This window comes from Vulpes lagopus, chromosome 4, assembly GCF_018345385.1.
Source record: "Vulpes lagopus strain Blue_001 chromosome 4, ASM1834538v1, whole genome shotgun sequence".
In the NCBI taxonomy this organism is placed as follows: domain Eukaryota; kingdom Metazoa; phylum Chordata; class Mammalia; order Carnivora; family Canidae; genus Vulpes; species Vulpes lagopus.
The window spans coordinates 23,914,763-23,936,764 of NC_054827.1; the positions used below are offsets into that span (position 1 = coordinate 23,914,763).

At 48.0% G+C, this 22,002-nt stretch overlaps 1 protein-coding gene across 1 annotated transcript in view; it reads right to left on the reverse strand.

Annotated features, from left to right (window-relative positions):
• MFHAS1 (malignant fibrous histiocytoma amplified sequence 1) overlaps positions 1-21,084 on the reverse strand; it is an 83,360-nt gene extending 62,276 nt beyond the window's left edge. The window contains 2 exon segments of the mRNA XM_041751537.1: positions 17,950-19,882; positions 19,884-21,084. Coding sequence (XP_041607471.1) covers positions 17,950-19,882; positions 19,884-20,948 — 2,998 coding nt within the window. The 5' untranslated portion in view covers positions 20,949-21,084.
• Positions 21,085-22,002: the final 918 nt, after the last annotated feature.

Consider the following 22,002-nt stretch of genomic DNA (forward strand, 5'->3'; position numbering starts at 1 on the left):
TGTGTCCATCACAGGAGGGTGGCTAAACAACCCTAATAAACCAGTTAAGTCAGCAAGCAACGCTGACTCGGTCCTGCTGAAAATCATCTTATCGAATCACTTCTCTCTGTTTTGCAAACAAAAACGCCCTGGTTGTGGTTCCATTGCATCCCATCCCATCCCATTCACCCAAATCAAAGAGATAATCCTGTACACCTCACAGACAGGAAACCTGTCCAGAAGCCCAGGACGGTGACTTGACAGGGCCAGGCCCGGAAGCCCAGGACCCCACCCATCATTCCGCAGGACGGGCACCACCTCCTGGGGGAGCTACCCTGGAGCGCGCCCCGCCTCCACCCCACTCCCTTCTTGCTCCCATTCAAGCCCAACCTCCCTGCAGCCCAGCGTGACCATGACACTTTCCCACTTGGCCCTTCAATATTTCCCTCTCACTGGACTGGGGAGGGAACAATCAAATCAAATCAAAAGATTTTAGCTCTATATTGAGCTGCCAAGAATCTTAGCTAATCGGGTAGACAGGCTAAAAAAAATATTTACAGGGCATGTGCACTATTAAGTCAAAGAGCTGACTCGCCATAATTTGTACAACCTTCTCCCCCACCGCCTACTCTAGGACACTTCAATGGTCCTGGTGGTTGGCAGAAAGTGCCCAGCAACACTGCTGCTCAGCTGGGGACCTGTCCTCCTGCCTCCACCCCTACCCACCTGGCTCCAGACAGCTCCCTTCCTCCACACATCCCCCCTTCTGCCCCCTGGCCCAGATCTGTTCATCTCGGCCCTTACTACACAGCACTGCAACTATACATTTCCTGCTTGCTTTGCTGACCCAGACTGCAGCTTCTTGGGATCAGGGCTGCCTTCTTCACCCCTCCCTAACTCCCCATAACCTGCCTGATGCCTCATCATTGCAGACAGCCAGGTAATGTTTCTGGTCCAGCACTGCAGAGTTGAACACTCATGCTTTTCCCACACGTTATTCCATTTTTCATTCACCCAACCAGCCATTTTTGACAGGTGGAAAGCTAGCATTTTCCTGAAAGGCAGCCCAGGATGGTGACAGAGGGCATATGTCCTAGAAGAAGAGAGCCTAGGACCTGGCACGTCCTGTGTGCACCTGGCTAAGTTACTCAGCCAACCCACACCTCAGTGTTCCTTGCCCATAAGCAGGGATCATGAGCCGACATTTATTAATTAAATTAATTTAATTAATTTATTAAGCACTTGCTATATGGTTAAACCATCTCTGGATGCTTGGCACCCGTTAATGCATTTAATCCTCACAACATCTAAGGAGGCTGAGAGAGCAAGAACAAGTGCTAAGGAAAGGTTAGAATTATTTCTCCTCATGTACCCATGAAGAAACTGAGGCTCAGGGCAGCTTCCCAGAGGTCCAGGCTTCTTTACTCCTTAATCCACTGGCCTGGAAAGATAAAAGATGTAAGGCCTCTCTCTCTGATGCTGCCTTAGCATCGTGTAAGAAAGCTCCCTGTCAGTATTCATCTCTAGCTATAGCTAATGGGACGCTTGTCCTAGATCACCCCCCACAGAACACCTTGCAGACTCCTTGGGGTGCAGACCTGTCCCATTACAGAAACAAGCTAAGTTGGAGGGGGAGGGAAAGAGGTGACAAGCTATTCATACTTGAAGCAGCACACACTGAGATTCCAAGCATTATAATATCCTCTGCACGATGCATGCGCCTGCATCCTTGGAAGGCGAGAGAGCGTGTGTTTATGCATGGATGTGAACAAAGCCACCGACCGACACACCACCAGATTCTTCAAAAGCAAATATTTGTCTACAACTGAAGAACCAGGATTCTTTTCTAACAAAGAACAATGTGCACCATTCTAATTCCGGATTCTTGCCTGGAGTTTACAGTGGGCTCTGATTTCAATGGAAATCCCCCCATGAATAAACGTGTCTCGAATCTCAAAGGGCACAATAAATCAGAAGATTTATGGACTGTAAACAGTCATGGCCTGATATTCCAATCTGCACGTGGAGTACCTGGGGCCAGGTACACAGCCTTTTGGCTGGACTGGAAACAGTCACCTGGTTGCTGTATTGTGTTTTATTTGTTTGTTTGCCTCAGTGAAAGAATTTTAGTAGCTCTGGTAATCAACAAGATGCAACCATCCCTGCTCTCCGGGTAAGCTTTTAATGCTGCACTGTGTCACAGGGACCAGGGTCAGGCATGAACAGTTTTCAAGAAGTAGCTGAGAGGCTAACAGATCTGATAAGCTCTGCCTGCTTGCAGTCAAGCCTGGCCCAACAGCCTCGGAGGCAAATTCCTGAAATGACCAAACAGAAAACAAGTGAATTTTCCTTTTCTTCCTTGCCAAGGGAAAAAAAAAATAGATAGAAACAATGTAGCAATCAAGGAGAGTGCACATTATATTACAGAGTAACCAGAGGGCATGCATATGCTTCTTTTTTTTTTTTTTTTGCATATGCTTTAAGGAGGGGAAAATGCAAACATAGTAGCAGAGACTTAATAAAAGAAATAAACTCAAAAGAACACCTGCCCCCATCTAGAGAGGGTCGGGCCACTCACCAGCCAGCTGGGGGAGGGCAGTATCCACGACAGAGACAGATGCATCCTCCAAGGGCTTTGCATCTCGTTTTTTGTTACTGTGCCCTGCGCACAAAATGGCCCAGCTCTCAGCAGACCAGCGAGCTGTCTGGGCATTATGGTGGTCTTCTGGAAAATTCATCTTTCTCTTTTCAGTTCTTCCCTATGGAATTCATAAGCAACAAGCCTCCCCAGTGAAAGGCAGCACAGCAATGCCAGGCCAATGTGCAGCCAAGGTAAGTCAAGAGCATCCCAGCAAATATATTTTTTTAATAACATGTGCCGAAAATGTGGCATACTCTTTTCCTCCACACTGCCTGCATTGATTTGGACACTTAATATGAGATGGAGAATTTTTAAGACCAAACCCTTCAAGGGGCCCTGTTAAAAAATCTTTCTCTAAGAAAATGGAGATTTTGTTAGCATTAAACAAAATATACAATTAAGTATCTTTTAAATACATGGGGCACCTGGGTGGCTTAGCCGGTTAAGCCTCTGACTTTTTTTTTTTTTCCGAAGATTTTATTTATTTATTCATGAGAGACACAGAAAGAGAGGCAGAGACATAGAGGGAGAAGCAGGTTCCCTGTGGGGAGCGCAATGTGGCACTTGATCCCATGACCCCGGGATCACGACCTGAGCCAAAGGCAGAAACTCCACCACTGAGCTACCTAGGCACCCAAGCCTCCAACTCTTGACTTCAACTCAGGTCATGATCTCATGGTCCTGAGATGGAGTCCACCCCTGGTTCTATGTGGGGAGCCTGCTGGAGATTCTCTCTCTCCCCCTTCCTCTGCTCCTCTCTCCACTGTCTCTTTCTAATAAAAAAAAATAAATGTTTAAAAAATAATAATAAACACAAAAGCAACTCCAGCAGGATTGAATTCTTTACTGTTTTACAAACATTTCAGCGTGCTGGATTAGACCCATTATTTATTCATTACACACACACAGAAGAGCAAACAGTTCAAATTATCTCTTCAATTCTGAACCCCTACTGATATCAAGATAAAACATCCAGGGCACATTTCCTGAGCATAACCAAGCTGAGGTCTAGAAAATACAATGTTGTGGAACTCTAGGACTAGGTTATAGATAGAAATGAAAACTGTAACACTGGCACAGACAGATTTTTCTTTAGGTGACAGTTGGGATAGAAAGGAGAAGCAGTATTTTGGGTCAGTGTGATATAGTTCATTAGCAATTATTTTTTATTAATTTCTCACATGGATACAGCATTATTCTTGCTGACACTATCTTATTTTGACCAGTGGCATATTTATTTGTAGATATGCAGGGTTTGTCAGTATTGCTATGTCTAAACATGACATCACATTCAAATGAACAAATCAAGGGCACCTGTCTGGCTCCGTTGGCAGAGCATGCGACTCTTGATCTTAGGGTTGTGAGTCAAGCCCCATGATGCGTGGAGAGATTACTTTAAAAATCAAATCTTAAAAAAATAATAATAATAAAATGGATGAATTAGTCTGTGAAATGCATAATCGTGCTGAAAACAATGGTATTCCAATATGCATCACAAAAGTGAATTTCAAAAATCACCCTTATTTTTTTTAGATTTTACTTATTTATTCATGACAGACACAGAGACAGAGAGAGAGACAGAGAGAGGCAGAGACACAGGCAGAGGGAGAAGCAGGCTCCATACAGGAAGCCCAACATGGGACTCGATCCCAGGTCTCCAGGATCAGGCCCTGGTCTAAAGGCAGTGCTAAACCGCTGAGCCACCTGGGCTGCCCTAAAAAATCACCCTTATTTTAAATCACAAAGTTAAACTTCTAGAATTCCCAGGCCTGTTTTTAAGTCCCACCATTTTGACTCAGAGATTTGTCTTTTTCTAATTGCATCTCAACGGTGTTCTAAAGCACAAGGCTGGATTACCAACCTTGAAGAAAATAAAATTGGGTACTCCTCAGGGTGCCTGGGTGGTTCAGTCAATTGATCACTGGACTCATGGTTTAGGCTCAAGTCATCATCTCAGGGTCCTGGGATAGAGCCCTGCATCGGGACTCATGGTTTAGGCTCAAGTCATCATCTCAGGGTCCTGGGATAGAGCCCTGCATCGGGATTCATGGTCAGCGGGGAGTCAGCTTGAGATTCTCTCACTCCCTCTCCCTCTGCCACACACCCCCCCGCTCCATTTCTTCTCAAATAAATGTTTTTTAAAAACTTGAGTATGTCTCAAAATTCTAGAAACCAGAGAGTTTATTTAGCATAAAATTTATAAAACAACCTTGAAAGAATCAAAGGTTTTTCAGTATACAGCCAACCAAAAGGACAGCCACTGGTAAAATATAATTGATAGACAGACATACAGTACATCTGTAACTACTCATGTGAAAGCATCTCCAAAATATATTTTTAAGTGGCCAAATGCAAGATGCAAAACAAGGAGTGTAGCATTATCTCTTACAGGTTAAAATATATACGAATATATGCTTTCTTTTCTTTGGAAGATATCACGAAAAACATTTTACAAAAAACAAAGAAAACTCGGGGTGAGGTTATGAGAGATATGATTTGCCTTTTGAACATACCATCCACATACAGATAATAGTTTTTTATTCTCAATAGCGGTTGTATGGATGGACAGATTATGGTTCCCTGTGAGTCCTTCTGTTACTTCTCTGTGTTTAGAAAGATAACAATGGTATTTCATTTGATCATGCAGAAATGATCAATATATTGTACTGAATAAAATTTAAAACATCAAGACATCGAAAGTTTTTTTACACTTGAAAGGGGAAGCACACTAGAAAATAAATGCCTTATGTGTGAGAGACAAAAGCTCATTATCTTGAATATTGGCAAAAAGTTAATACAAATTAAAGTCTGTGGTTGTAAGAAATAAGACATCACTGTGATTAAAAACAGAAAAAGCAAAGGACCATGAAGATGATGCCAAAAGATATTATTAAACAATTCATAAAAGAAGCAACGAAATTTTCATAGAGGAAAACACTCACACTCATTAATTAAAAGGTTTAACCATCAGTGAGATTTTTTTCCCCCATCAAATGTTAGTGCATTTTGGAGATGATACCCAATACTGAGGAAGTACCATGAAATCAATCTGGCGTCCTCAGCAGGTATGAATATGAATTATGACCTGTCATGGGAAGCAGTGGAGACATATATCAGACCTTAGTCATTCCTTGCCTTTTGGAGATTATTGCCCAAATAAGAAAGAACCTTTACAAAGAAATATAGCCATCAGAGAAGTACACATAATAGCAACAATTTGAAACAAGAGTCCAACAGTTAAATAAAGGTAAAAAATATCCTTCATGTAATTGTTATGTAAGCATTTATAATTATTGTGGAGATATTAGTAATATGAAACCATATCCATGATAACTTACTTAGGCTAAGAAAAAAAAACTATTTAAATTATTTATACAATGAAATTACAGTTCCCTATTTTAATGAGTTTAAGATTAAGGGGGGGAAAACTGAAAAAAATGGAGTGATTTGTATCAAGTAATTATATTAGATACCAGTCACATGTAATTTTTTTCCCCTTTACTCTTCAAATCTGTGTATGTTTTTATAAAGGGGGAAAAAAGCATTTTCAAAAGACCATAAGATGTTTATGACAAGAGATCACAGTGTACTTGATACTCATTCCACAAAAAAGGGGGGCATTCTATCCATAAGCTTATCAGGTTTTCAAAAATATGTTTGGACTTGTGCTTTCTGGAATAACTATAACAAGAGCAGCAGCAGCTAATATCTACTGAGCTCCTGCCATACACCAAACACTGTTCTAAGCATTTCACACATATTCACCCAATCCTCAGGACCACCCTATGACGTGGAAATTTATGATGCCCCAAGTCACAGCACTAACAAGCGTGTGGGGGGCGGTGGAGACAGGGACTCCAACCCAGCACTCTACTCAAGAGCCCTTGCACCTAACCACCATATCATAATGCTTCTATTTTCAATGGCCACATGAAGTTCCAAGTATTTCAATCCAAATATCAAATAAATATGAGCAAAATATAAAGTAACTATTTAAAATATCTTGCACTTCCTAGGACTTCAGTTGAAATGTAACTGAGTGTATTCTGATCAATTAAGAGCCAAGGAAAGACAGAGTAGAATGATACAACGAAATGTGACAAAATGCTGTCAGAGTGTGGGATATGGTGTCCCAACAAATGATACACATGAAATACAGCATTCCATGACTGCAAAATTAATTTAAAAAAACAAAACAGTATTTTCAGTCAGCGGTGTCACAAAAAAAAGCACAAAGATGCTGAAATTGAGTCCACAATCAAATGCTAATTATGTTACAGACAAATTCGCCTTTATTGCAAGATCTGTTATGGTAAGATTTAGAGGAAGGAAAATCGATGTTCTCGGATACATTCCCAGGGATTACGGAGGCATGCAGCCATCTGGCTGTTAGAATAACCAACTCGCCTTTTCTCCTGGTTCTCCGGCATGGACAAAGTGGCCAGTGGCAGGCTCAGACGTGGATCTATGGGACAGGTGTTCTGTGGGCCCAGCAACAACTTGATTATGAGTCTGAGCGAATCACTGGAAATGACTCTTCCATTCTGGCAGCCATAAATCTCTTCCATGGTCTCAACACAGCCCTGCCTGATTGAACAGGAATGGGCCAGGACAATGCTTCCAACTCTAGGGTCTGGGCCAGCAGCGGTCACTGGCAAAGTATTATCAGTTCATAAGCGTAACTTAAATAAAGAAGCCTCTTCCTTAGTAAGATTGGTAAATGTGGGGTACCTGGCTGGCTTAGTGGTTGAGCATCTGCCTTCGGCTCAAGGTGTGACCCCAGGGTCCTGGAATCAAGTCCTACATCCAGCTCCCCACAAGGAGCCTGCTTCTCCCTCTGTCTATGTTCTGCCTCTGTGTGTCTCATGAATAAATAAAATCTTCTTTAAAAAATTGCTAGATGTTTTTATGCACTTATGCCCACCCTTTGGCATGGCACACTGAACCTTCTATATCACTCTCCACCCCCAACTTTTTAAATCCCATTCTAATTTGAAATACCCTCTCCACCTCCTTCATGTGGGTTAGCTGGAAATCATTCTTTAATGCTCCGCTGTGCTGCGGTCCTAGTGCTCCCTTTGGCAGCACATATAATAAAATTGGAATGATGCACTGTGGTCCCTCCAGGAACCTCTCTCTGAGACCCCGTTTCTCCCCAGCACTTGATTGTGACCCCCGATGGTCTCCACATGGGCAGGTCCCATGCATTAGCAGACCTCTCAGCCTGCAGGCCCAGCACTCAGCGCTACAGAATGGACAGGGAGCAAAGAGGAGGGAAGGAAGCAGTGGACAGCCTACCCTTGAGGGACAGCAGCACCGTGGGTAGGACCAGAGGGTCAGGGCTGAAATCCCAGAGAGTTGTCACTCAGGGGCAGTCCCTTAACTTTCTAAACCTCAATTTCTCCACCTCCACAGGATGACAGAGATAACACCTACCTCCCAGCCACACTGAGAGATAGGTATTATAATGACATAAATGAGATCATCCATAGGGTAAGTATCATGATGATATAAATGAGATCATCCATAAGCAGCCCGGAGCATTGTCTTTGCAACATGGTGGGAAGTCCACAGCGTCCCTGCCTCCCACAGTCTTCCCAAGCCTACACCCTTAGAAAGCCTGGAGTGATGATTAATACAATAATAACCTCTATGGCATGAAAAATAAAAATCTTACTGAAACAACAAAAAAAAAGTTGCTAAGTCAAACACCAGTATCTGGGAGGAATATCATTTTTCTGATTTTTTTTTATTTCCTCTCTCCATTACTTTTTTTTAAAAAACTCTCTTTTCAAAAAAAAAAAAAAAAAGTAAGTGAAGAAAGAGCTTGTTCTGCTACGCCCAAATTCACCACTACTGTAACGCAGTACTAATACAGGTGCTTCGTTTTTAGGGTGGGGAGGATCTAAGAAAATTAACTCTTTAATTCTCTCAACATTTAGCACGCTGAGAACAGAAAGCCACCTCCACAGAGCTTCCTTCAACAAAGAAACCTGTAAGCAGCAGCCATATATTTTTATTATAACAGTATCCAATTTAATTTGTACCTTCTTTGGAGGCTGTGTTCATAAATCTTTGGTGTCAGAAATGACTGATCACTTCAATCCCTCTCAAAAGGAAGCAAATCCATAAAGGACTCTGAGGAATGAGAAGGCTCCTGAACAGAAGGCATTTTCCCCCCTCAGAGAAGCAGATTCATTTTCAAAGTTTTTAGAAAACCTCACCTACAATGCTTTTTCTTTTATTTTCTTTCTTTTATTTTTTTGGTACCCTCTCCAAGATCTGCCTGAGATTTCTTGCAAACAAATGATCCAAACTGAAAATCAACTGAAAAGAATGGCTTGAGCATCACTTTTTACCTACTCCTCTATGTCAAGCAAATTCAAAGTGGTAGCTGATTTTTCTCAGGACAATCACATTTTTCTCTCTGGAAAAATCTTTTCTTTTCCTGTTAATAAATTTCTTCATATGTAGTCAGATTCCAGATATACAAGAATCAAAAATTACATCAAACAAAATCCCAACTCAGCTCCCTATGGCATCTGTTTATTTTCTTTTGTTCTCCTCCAATTCCTTGTTTGGTACAGACTCCTGAATGCAGCAGGTACTCAAGTGATTAATGACGGAATCCGGCTAATAAACTTATGGTACATTTGTTTGTCTAATCTGGTAATAACCTAATTTTGTTTCAATGGAGCTCTATCCCCTTCACTCTCCTGCCTCTGGTCTTGCCAATCATTCCAGAGCTTTATTGGAAATGTTTGTAGAAAAAAATGTTTGTAGAAAAACAGCACTGCACACAAGAAGACAAGTGATTACACAGTATTTATGTGTGCTTCTATGTGTTCTTTACTGTCAGCCCTTCATTAAATCATTAATGCCACAGAATAGACTGGAAGGCCCATTTCTATCCTCTCATTGACACCAAGGAAGAAGATCCCCACTGCAGCCATGTTAAAGGTTGTTCATCAATGCGGCATCTCAAGGCCTGGCCACCAAAGCCCTACTATTCTCAAGTCGTCCCTAAGAAGGAAAGTTGCCACAAAGAGCCTGGAGGGAGACTTTTCTAGTCCATTTGCACCAGAAAGGAAGCCTCCAACCTCACCTGCTCCTTGTCTCAAGAAGTACTGAACTTAAGGAGTGGGAAAGACGACAATGTGATGCATTGAATGCATGGAATTGTTTACTTAAGAGTTGATTTCGGGTGCCTGGGTGGCTCAGTTCGTTAAGCATCTGCCTTCAGCTTAGGTTATAATCTCAGGGTCCTGGGATGGAGTCCTGCATCAGGCTCCCTGCTGGCTTCTCCTCCTGTCTCTCCCCTTGCTCCTGTTCTCTCTCTCATACTCACTCTCCCTCTCAAATAAATAAAGTTTTTTGTTTTTTGTTTTTTAAGAGTTAGTCTTGGGGCACCTGCGTGGCTCAGTGATTGAGTGTCTGTCTTTGACTCAGATCGTGACCCTGAGGTCCTGGGATCCAGTCCTGCATCAGGCTCCCCACGGGGAGCCTGCTTCTCTTTCTGCCTGTGTCTCTGCCTCTTTCTGTGTGTCTCTCATGAATAAATAAATACATAAAATCTTAAAAAAAAAAAAAAAGAGTTAATCTCACATTATGTGGATTTTGATAAAACAGGAGGAGGAGGAGAGGGTGGGGGAGAAAGAAGGACCAGAAAACCACTCCACTCAAAAGGCAGAAAGAGCCACGTGAAACGGGAACCTCCAGGAGCAGTCTGACACAACTCCAGCTGGCTTCTCCTCCTTGCACTTCTCCCAAGTGCCCTTGTACACAGAGCTGCAAGAGCAAAGGAAAGAGCTGGAACAGCCTGGTGCCCGGGCTGCCTGTCTAGAGCAAGGAGTTCCTTCCCGGAGGGGGCGCAAGAGCCTCTGGCTCACAGGCCATGCAGGACCACCCCGCCACCCCCCCACCCCCCCGCCCATGCCCCAGTACCTCTCTCCCGCTCCTCCTCCCCCAGCTCCCACTTCCCTTCCCCTGTTGTATTATTCTTTGCCTTCTGTAGATTATAAGGCTAAAGAAAAAAAAGTTTGTTGATGGTTTTTCACTAATTTCCTCTTTAAGAAACCAAGTGCCAGAATTTTAAGCTAAGAGATGATGTGGAGAAAGGAAAAATGGGAAACGGTTTTCAAGCTCTCGGTGCCAAAAATAAAAATAACTGAAAATTCTTCCTCCTCCCTCTCCAGAAATAAGTGAGCCCTGCTGGTGGTGGCGTCTGGGAGCTGTTCTCTGTAGCACAAGGGATGCGCGGAAACACACCTGCACTCGTGACAGCCAGCAGCCCTCCCCCCTTCCGTGAACTCAAACCCGCAACCCTGACTCGGTGCAGAGCTTCTGGAAAGCAGCAGCGTGTGGAAGAAGGCAAAGGGCTGGTGCAAACCACGGGAAACACCTTCCCTGGACCAACCACCACCACACCTGCAGCCTCCTCCCCTACCTGCCTGCCTAGAGGACCGCTCAAGGGAGGGCTGGGGATCAGTAAACTGCTAGAAGGAGGAAGCTAGGGCAGCTCCGGTGGCTCAGCAGTTTAGCGGTTTAGCGCTGCCTTCGGCCCAGGGCGTGATCCTGGGGACCCGGGATCGAGTCCCACGACAGGCTCCCTGCATGGAGCCTGCTTCTCCATCTGCCTGTGTCTCTGCCTCTCTGTGTCTCTCATGAATAAATAAATAAAATCTTAAAAAAAAAAAAAAAAGAGGAGGAAGCTATGGAACAGGAGGTTGGGGGGCGGTGGCAGTGCTCACTGACCAGGAGAGCAGATGTGACATCAGGTGCAAGAGGCCTTTCCAGAGCCAGCTCCTGCCCTTCATTCACCTTGACCTCCCAGCGAGCTGCTCCGGTGCCCACCCCGCCGCCTGCACACAGAGAAGGCAGGCATATAGGTCCCAGGAAAATCACACGGGAACATTATAGACGATTACCTCACAAGACATGCTTTAAGGTAAAGACCATCATAAACAACCCCAAGAAGCACTTAGCAAAGGAAATCAATTAAGAAACACTAGGATTTCTTGGGTTCTGTAATAATAACCAATCTCGGGACGCCTGGGTAGCTTGGTGGTTGAGCATCTGCCTTCAGCCTGGGTAGCGATCCCAGGATCCATGGGCTGAGTCCCGCATGGGGCTCCCTGCAGGGAGCCTGCTTCTCCCTCTGCCTGTGTCTCTCCCTCTCTCTGTGTCTCTCATGAATAAAAAAATAAAAATCTTAAAAAAAAATAATAACCAATCTCAACTGAACCTCTTCAAGCTTCTCAGCCCCACGCCAGGCACTGTCCAGGGGTGTGGATATATCAGCGGAAAGGAGATAACCACAGAATCACACTGCCATACCTCCCAAGGGAGAGAATCTTTATGGAAAATGTCATCATACGTGTCCTGGGATTGTCTGAGAGGCCTGTGAATCACTCTGGCTTCTACAGGTGGTACAAACAGGAGAACCCAAGCAGGGATCAGGGACAGCTTCTTTAGTGCTAGAGTAGAACTGGGGAAGGCAGGCCAAAATGGGGCCTCATCATCCCAACCCACTAAACTGAAGGTAGCCAGCTCCCAGAGGAATATAAGCCTGACAACCACCCAGCAACTGGTTTTGCGGTCAGAGCAGCTGAACCAGGGAGAGCAGAAATCTGGTTGGGCTTGCCCCATGCAGACCCTACCCAGTGTGCTTGCTTTCTTTCTTTTTTTTTTCTTTTTCTTTTTCTCTTTCTTTCTTTCCCTTTCTACCTTCCTTCCTTCCTTTCTTAGATTTTATTTATTTATTCATGAGAGACACAGAGAGAGACAAAGGCAAAGGAAGAAGCAGGTGCCATGCGGGAAGCCTGATGTGGGACTCGATCCCGGAACTCTGGGATCATGCCCTGGGCCAAAGGCAGAAGCTCAACCGCTGAGCCACCCAGGTGCCCCCTGGTGTGCTTTCCACAGAGCCTGGAGACACAAAGCAACTCTCCTCTCCATCCCAGGGCACAGGAGTGCAAAGAGAGAGCAGGAGAAAAAGCCAGCACCTGCCCTGGCTTTAAAAATAAAAAAAGCACCCTAATAGATGGATGACCAGGTCCTTAATCAAAACAGGCTCCCAGGGAGGGAAGAAAGTTAATGGGTGAATGGAGGAAGCAAGCAGAAATGTTCACCCCAATACCCACCTGCACCCCCTGCTGTGTTATAGAGCAGAAGCACCCCACCCCCCACGTGTTCAGAGACACAGAGAAAAACTGTTTTCCTCAACACATTCTCTCACCTAATCCCTCAACAACATTTTAGGTGTTAAAAGTGAAGTAAATGACCAAGAACAAAACCAGGGAGGTTTACTGGGGAGGAAGCTAAGCAGGCAGCAGAGCATGACATAAAACATCTGCTAACGAATAAGAAATACTTTCTCTAAGGAAATTCTAAACTACTTGTGCGGAGCTGGGCTTATGATTCTATTCTAGAGTTTAAAGAAGACGCACCTAATACTTAAAATAATTTGAATACTCCAAAGGCCCTTCAAGCCTTTGAATTCTATTATGCATGGTATTTCTGTCTCCTACTGCATGATTAAGGTTTTGATTTTTATATGAAACAAAGCCCGGGAGAGTTCAAAGAGGACTGTTCACAAAATAAAAGCCAAGAGGCATCAATGTTAATAAAGCTAAAGTAAAAAAGATATTTAATAACCTTTGTGAAATTAAAAACAATGACTAATTCAATCCAAACAACTGGGTCATGCTCACATTCCAGTAACTCTAAAACTGAGCTATAATAAGGCAAGAATTCTCCTTTGCTTCAGTGGTCAAAATGAAGGGCCCATTCAAGGGAAAGACCCAGGAATACAAACACAATGGGAAAACCAGAGGGACATTTGGGGGCGGAAGAGGGAAGCTGGGACACAGGACAAAGAAAGATGATCATGATGGGGCCACCTGGGAATTTGACAGAGTACGTGAATAACAAAGGAAAAAAAAAAAAAAGGTATTTCTCACAAAAGACCAAACAATCAGTCAGCAAACATCTGAGCTCTTACAAAAGCCACAAAGCCTCAGGCGGGCGGGTCTCCTGCTCAGAGGAAGCCAGTGAACAACCTAATCAAAGAGGTATTATGACATCCAGAAACACCAACAGAGCAAGACTGAATTTGCTGACTGCCTCAGAGGTATACATACCCTGTACAAGAAATGGATCAAGGGCAAAAGGTCTTCAGGAGACAGGGAAAGGCATGGAGACACTGAGTGAATGAAAGAGACCAAATATAAAGGCGACCATAGGCTAATTCTCTGTCTACTGCTTTGGGCTGCTTCCTAATTATTCCTAAAAATGACCTTTGATGATTTGGAGAGTGGGATATTTAGTGAAAAATCACACTCAAGCCAAGTTCAACTCCTAAGACCCACTCTTCTGATCTAAAAACATGATCTCATTCATTCAGCCCCTTGAATGGAGTATCGGAGGACCAGCAGCTTGCTCAGACCTGTATCTGAGCTTCCACATCTTACTCAATATGTCACACATCACCCAACCTCAGGAGCATTCAGCTCTTTTGGTTTAGATGCCACACTGGTAGAAAAGAAGAAAAAGCATAAATCAATATTCCACACGAAGAAAAACTTACTCTAGATGAGAACATCCCACAAATAACAAGGAGGAAGCCTGGCTCTCAGATGCTGGCAGGAGGTCAGGAGGAGAACGCAGGCAAACACACGCCTGACACTTAGGCTTTGTCTAACCTCTTCTGAGTTTCCAAAAGCACCTCTTTGTCGCACAATCCTTTCGTCTTAAATAAGATAAATACATAATCTCTCTAACATAAGTAGATTTTTTTCACCAGAATTTTTTTTTTTAAGATTTTATTTATTCATGAGAGACACAGAGAGAGAGAAGCAGAGACACAGGCAGAGGGAGAAGCAGGCCCCATGCAGGAAGCCCGATGTGGGACTCGATCCCGGGACTCCAGGATCATGCCCTGGGCCAAAGGCAGGCACTAAACCACTGAGCCACTCAGGGATCCCAAGCCACTCAGGGATCACTCACTGGAATTTTTAAAACCAAGTGTCTGTTGGCTGAGGAGTTTCCAAAACATCACATTTCTTTTGTAAACCAAAATCGAAAAAAGAGAAACCCAGCATCATATCCACCTAGACCAACTGCATTAGTGCAGCTCAGGCCAGAAAATGCAGTGTCCTGTTGACACTGAACAGGGCCAAAGCAGCCCCCCACCCCACCCCGGCCCTGGAAATCTTTAAAAGATAATAAGGCAACTTTACAGTTCTTCTGTATAAAATCAAGGGAGATGGTAATTTGCTATTTATCCTTATTCTAATGTCCTATAGTGGAAAAAATTAAAAATCCACTCTTTCACCTTTGAAAAAGTAAATGAATGTCTCCCCCTCTTTATTTTAATGGGTCTCAAATTCCTCTAACAGTTTTTTGGTCAAGTCATTTCTATTCAAAAATATTGATTTTAAAAACAATAATTTAAAATTGCCACACACACATTAAAAAAAAAAAAAAAAGCAAATGGTCCACAAAACATTCTCTTTCAATTGCACGCCATCCTATCTAAAACTGTTACAAGTTTACAGGGGAGGCGGTGCCTGGGTGGCTCACTCAGTCAAGCATCTGGCTTCAGCTCAGGTCATGATCTCAGGGCCCTGGGATGGAGACCAGCATTGGGCTCTCCACTTGGCAGGGAGTCTGCTTCTCCCTCTCTCTCTGCCCTTCCCCCTGTGTGCAGGCTCATGCGCGCGCTCTCTCTCTAATAAATAAATTAAATCTTAAAAAAAAAAAAAAAGAATTTACAGGAGAACTTGACACATTAATTGGATGTAAAACTATGTAACAGATTGTTTCAAAGTCTTTAAAATACAAAATGACTTCTTAAAAAGACAAAAAGGCTACCCATAGGTTCAAGGGTTTCTGCTGACTTAAAATATATTTTAATAACCTAGGGACTCCAACATATCTTTCAATGTTATGCCCTAACTAACTGAACACCTAACATTGCAATTCTGTTCCTACGTTGCCTTCCAGTTGTTTATTATTTTACCTCTTCCCAAATCTTTCAGAATTGTGATAAATACTATCAAATAATGGCTGTCACAGAAAAATCTGAAAAAGGAAAATGTGTTTTTTCTCAACTTCACCTACTGATTTTTTGAGGTGTATTTAACATATAATATTGGTTTCAGATAAATAACATAACGATTCACTATCTGTGTACGTTGCAAAATGACTACGACGGTAAGTCTAGTTAACATCTGTCACCATATATTTACTTCTCCATCTTCTTAATGTCATGAAAGTACCATAATCATCTTTTTCCACTATTCTGTGCCCTTTGCTACTTTTCAAAGAAATACGATCCTAAATGGAGCAAAAAAGGTAATTTAGTTCTCTAACCATAAATAAGACAGAAATGTGTAATCTCTATCACAAAAACAACTAATGACTTATTCCTGCCCCATATATAAGATAACTCCACAATCCTCCACCATTTATTTGTTTTTTACATAGAGAAAGTCATCTTTCTCTTCCAGCCTAGATTGCAAAGCAGGTGTGCCTCCTCTAAAAGACAGACAAAACAATGGCAAGAGAATGGACTCTCGGTTTCTACAGGGTGGTACGTGCTTGTTTGTGGAATTCATGACTGTTAAAAAAAATAAAGAGCTGAGGTTAGAAAAAAAAATCTGGACTCATGGTTTACTTCTCAGAGTTCTTGGAATTCCCCTACACAGTGGATCCTCACTTGTCCAATAACCTGGGTCCTTCCCTTTGTTGATAATAACAGATTTATTAATGCTCCATCTTTGGATTATGAATCAGCTTTAGGAAGCTCCTTCAATGAGCTACTCTGTGACTATGTAACTCTTAACCACTTTATTCGACCTAGTAACACAGTAAAGAAGTATTTGCTTTTGTGAGCAAGGTACAAAGGCAAATAAGAAACAAGCTGATGAGCCTACCAAGTCACAGACAATGACAAAACACCAGATATTCATGCAGAATTGACAGCTCAATTGACTGGTAACTGAATCTTCAAGCTGAAGAATTAAACTCAGTCTAGATCTAGGGCAACAGGAAGATGTTACCTTTGGAAATACTGGTGTCCAGTTGCTTGCTGATACTATTACGAGTTGCATTCAGACTAGGACAAAGATCAGAGGGGCATGCAGTCTTCCATTTCAACATCGCTTGATGCACCCTGGGGGTGGGGATGGTGGGGAGAAACTGGCCATGATGTTATCACTGGGGCTTATCCTCAGGACACTTGGGAGTGTTGTTAACCCTGCCTGCCCACCCAACCCCCCCCCCCAAACCAGAGTTGTTTTAAAGAATGCTCCAGTGTGAAAAAAGGCCACATTCCCAACTAAAGACTAGCGTTATCAATTAGCCAAGCTCAAAAAATCCCAGACCATTAGTCCTAGAATTCTCCCACTCACCTATAATGGTGTAAAAAAAGTAAAACGAAAAAAAGTCTGTTGCAAAACATTCCCCAGAAGAGGGAAAGGAAAACACATACATACACACACAGACGCAGACACGCGCACACACAACACTCTTGTCAGTCTTTTGTCCCTTCCATCTCTTATAAAGTATTACCAAAATGCTCCACTCTCTAACACTTAGCAAAAAAGCAAACCTTTAGCGGTCTATAAGACACAAAACTGGCAGGAAATACCCAGGAAACTCCCCTCAGAGATTCCAGTTATCCATCTTCCCTGCCTTCTGGCGCGCTGGCTAACAGTGATCCCAGGACCTAGTCCTGCATTACAGACTGAAATTTTTGTCTTCACTAATACATCATTCACCCTGATTACAAAACATTCTTCTCTAGAATTTCCTAAGAAAAATGAGCAATAATTTTTACTTTACGATTACAGTGAATTCAAACAAAAGATGATGACAGTGACATCTCAAGCTGTGAGCACCCCTTGCAGAGAGGGTCTACTGTGCACAATGACCTCAGTGCGAGGCTCAGTGCGAGGCTAATGCCAGACGCTACCCGTCTCCTGTCCGGCTCCCTGAATTTCCTCCCGTGGAAGGCAGGCTCACCTGGGAAAAGGGAAAAGGAGATGCGAAATCCGAAAGTGGGACCGGAACCCACTTTTGACATCTGCGTCTTTTTATTCAGGAAGAGTATGATACCAGGGACTATCATTTTGCTTGTGTCTTTAGTCTTTTTCTCATCCGCCAACCCCCCTTGTTATCTACCCTGAAAAACTTTTCTGGGGAACGTGTGAGATTAAGCAAATAATCAAGTGAATGAAAAACAAGTTAGCTACCCCCCCCCCAAAAAAAAAATGCATCTCAACGCATTACCACCACAGAAGGGCCACATCCGTCTCTCCACTCACCTGGGAAAGCGTGTGGATTGGGCGACCCTCTCTTAAGGCACTTAGAACAGAGAATGTGCACGGTGTAGTGCAGTCCGGGCCATTCCTGAAGCAGGACATTCAGCTCCTCTACCAAGGGGGTTATGGCTTGCCATGCCGTCCATATATTTGGTAACGATGCGTGACTGGCAATGGACAGAGTGTCTGGCTGCAGGACCCCCCTGGCAGGTCTGTAACTGACCACCACAGGAACCTTCCCTCTGTACGCAAAGATCTGAAGTTTACCATCCGATCTGTGCACCACGTGGCTGTTGATCTGGACGCTGTAGCGGGCAAACAAGCCGGGTGGAAAGGTAAAGGGAAAACTATATTCAATCTGCAGCTGCTCAGCCACAAAAGACTGCCCGGCCAGGTTGGTCCCATTAATCCAGGCCTCTGCATGGGGCACCTCGTTCTGCACATAGCACGGGAACTTGTACCACGCCGTGGACCCATTCAAAGGCTTGCCCTTGGGTTTATTGAGGCAGTAACAGAGTCCCATCTTCTCCAGCAGCTCCAGCAGCAGCTGCAAGTCCTGCTGGGCCTGGATGTGAGGCTTCAGCAGCAGCCGAATGACATGGGCTGGCAAGAGCCCATGGAGCAGAAAGCCCTCCACGTAATGATGGAGCTGGGTGGCCCGGAGTAGTTCCTGGCCGGGGGCGGGCCCCGCCACGAGCGGGGAGCCTTCGCCCTCGCCCTCGCCCTCACCGCTGGTCCCGAGGAGCAGCTTGTGCAGCAGCAAGGAAGGATCCCTCTGGAAAAAGACATTGAGGATGTCAATGAGGCGGGTGAGGTTGTGGAAGACGTGCTCCTTGAGGGCTGGGCTGTCCTCAAAGTAGAGCAGCTTGCCGCTCTCGTGCAGGTAAGAGAGGGCGCTCTGCAGCCGGTCCTCGGTCAGACCCGCCTGCAGGCCCAGGCGGGCCGAGTCCCACCAGCTCAGCCACAGTCGCTGTGCCTGAGGCGGCTGGAAGTGCAGCTCCTCCAGCACCTGCCAGGATCGAGGCAGTACTCTGTGTAAGTTGGGGAAGATCTCCCTGTGCTCGGCTACCGAGAGCAGTTTGTCCCGAAGGCGCTGTAACTGGCGAGGGTCCCTGCAGCTAACGGGCAACACCGGGGAGAGGATCTGCAGCCGGTGGTTGAGCAGGTACTGAAAATGGGCCTTGCGCCGCCGCAGGTTCTTGTCTGAAACCCCATAGTAGGCTGCGTGGGGGCTGGCGGAGCGCAGCTCAAAGTCCCGGGCCAGGGCCTCGTCCACCACCCGGGCCAAGCGGCTCAGCCCCTCTGCGTCGTGCTTCTCCTGCAGGGCGATCTGGCGGTGAATGTCCAGGCATTTCTCCTCCAGCTCCCGCTCCGCACACAAGTCTGCGTGCGTGCCCACGATGCACACCACGGCATGAGGCACCCGGGCCCCCACCCGATGCAGGAAGGAGCCCACGGTGCTGGGAAAGCGGTGCGGCTCATAGGTGGCCAAGTTCACCACCAGCACATAAAGGGCTCCTGGGGAGAGGAAGAAGGGCTGGATCACCTCGTAACTTTCATCACCCGCCAAATCATACACGATGAACCGCAGCCCCCGGGAGGCATCGGCTGTCCAGCTGGTCACCTCGATGCCTTTGCTCGCAGAAGGAGCTGAAGGTGGGGAGCTCTTCTCCTTGTCCCCTCCACCTTGGTTCCCTTCGGCTCTCTCCTCGGTGAGGCAGTGACGGAGCAAGGTCTTTCCCGCCGCCTTGTGGCCCATCAGGAGCAGCTTGAGGCGGGGCTGCACCGCTGGCTGTGAGTGAGCCAGCTCCTTCTGGTAGGCTGCGATGTAGGGGATCCCCTTCATGCAGACCTCGTAGGGGGGCTGGATCAGTGGGTTGTCCTTGATCTTCCACAGGCCCACCCGGGACAGCTGGCCAAAGTTGTCCGGCAGCACCGGCAATCTGGTTCCCCTGCAGCACCAGCTCCTCCAGGCCCGTCAGCTCCACGATGGAGTCGGGCAGGTAGCGGATGCGGTTGTTGTCCAGCCAGAGGGTGAGCAGGCGGCCCAGGCCCGAGATGAGGGACGGCACGGAGGTGAGCTGGTTGCGGCTAAGGTAGAGCTCCTCCAGGCCAGCCAGGGGCAGCAGCGCCGCAGGGAACTCCTCGAAGAGGTTGGAGGAGAGGTTGAGCATTTTGAGTCGCTGCAGGCGGCTGAACTGGGCGGGCAGAGCCTGCAGCCCGTTGTTGTCCAGCATGAGGCTCTCGAGGCTGGCCAGCTCGCAGAAGCCGCTGGGCAGGGTGCCAAGCTCGGCCCCGCTCAGCCAGAGGATCTTGAGGGCGCGCAGGGCGCTGATGTCCTCAGGCAGGCCGCGCAGCCGGTTGCTGGACACGTCCAGCTCCTCCAGGGCCGCCAGCTGCAGCAGCTGCCGGGGGAAAGCCGTGAGCTGGTTGTGGTCCACGTCGAGCGTGCGCAGGCGGAGGAGGCAGGAGAGGGAGTCGGGCAGGTGCGCCAGCCGGTTGAAGCTGACGTCCAGCTCCTCCAGGTGGGCGAGCGCGCCCAGCTGGGCGGGCAGGGCGGGCAGCTGGTTGTGGCTGAGGTTGAGCTTGCGCAGCTCCCGCAGGGCGCTCACCGCCTCGGCGCCCAGGGCGCTCAGCCGGTTGTGGCTCACGTCCAGCTCGGTGAGGCGGTGGCCCAGCTCGGCCACGGCGGCGGGCAGCCGGGCCAGGCGGTTCCTGCGCAGCACCAGGACGCGCAGGCTGCCCAGCGCCGCGCCCAGCCCGTCGGGCACCTCGTCCAGGCCGCGGTTGCCCAGGTTGAGCACCTCGACGTCCGCGAGGGGGGCGGGCGGCGCGAGCTGGGGCGCGTCGGGGGAGCCGAGCGGCTCGGAGCCCGCCCCGGGGCAGCCGCCCGCCGCGCCGAGCGTGAGCTGCCGCAGGTTGCCCCGCAGCTTCCTGGCGCGCAGGGCGGCGTCGCGCCACAGCCTGGCGGTGCGCAGGTCCCCGCTGCCCTTCCCGGCCATGGCGGGGCGCCGGCGACAGCTACATGCGGCGCCGGGCCCCGGGCCCTGCCGGGCCTCCCTCCGCGCCCGCCCTCCGGCCGGGTCCTAGCGGGCGGCGGCGGCGACGCGGGCAGCTCCGGGGGGCGCGGGGCGCGCGGCGCGGGGGGGCGCGGCGGCGGGGAAGGAGGCGGCGGGGGCCGGGGAGGCGGCGGGGGCCGGCGGGCGGCGCAGCTCGCATTCTCCGTGCGCCCGGGCCATGGGCGCGCCGCCGGGCCGGCAGGGCCGCCGAGGATGCCTGCCGCGGCCGCCCCGCCCCGCCCCGCGCCCGCCGCTCCCGCCGCCCCGCTCCCGCCGCCCCGCGCCCGCCGCTCCCGCCCCGCTACCCTCGCAGCCGCGGCCCCGCGAGCTCCCGCGGGCGGAGCATGCTGCGGGCGCAGGGCCGGGGCAGCCGGCGGCGCCTCCTCGTCTCCGCTCCTGCCGGGCTCGGGCGGGAGCGCAGGCGGCCGCGTCCCCGGCGCTGGGAGGGCGCGATCGGGGAGCGGCCCCACGTGACCGGCGGAGGCGCCGCGTGTCCCGGCACCGCCCCGGGGGCGGGCTGGGCGGGCTGCGGGCCGGGGCCGGTGCTGGGGCCGGTCCCGGGGCCGCTCCTGGGCGCCGCGCGGGCCTCGCCCGCCCCCGGGGGTCCCGTGTTCCCCTCCGCCCTCCGGGGCCGAGCCGCCGCGTGCCTGCAGGTCCCCGCAGCCCTTGGCCTGCCGCCGGCCCCGCATCCCCACCGTGACGGAAGCGGCGGGCTCGGGGCCTGCGGCGCGCGGCGGAGCTGAGCCCGGGAGCGCGGCCGACACAAGGACTGGGGAGCGGGCGACCCTCCGGGGAGGCTTCGAGCAGGCCCCCGGCCGGCCTAGGTGTGCGGGTGGGGGCGGGGACACGCGATCCAAGGGCTTTCCATGTATTTTATTTTATCTTTGTGTGATTTTATTTATTCATCCATGAGAGGCAGACACAGGCAGAGGGGCGTGATGTGGATCCCAGGACCCCGGGATCACCCCCTGAGCCAAAGGCAGCCGCTCAACCACTG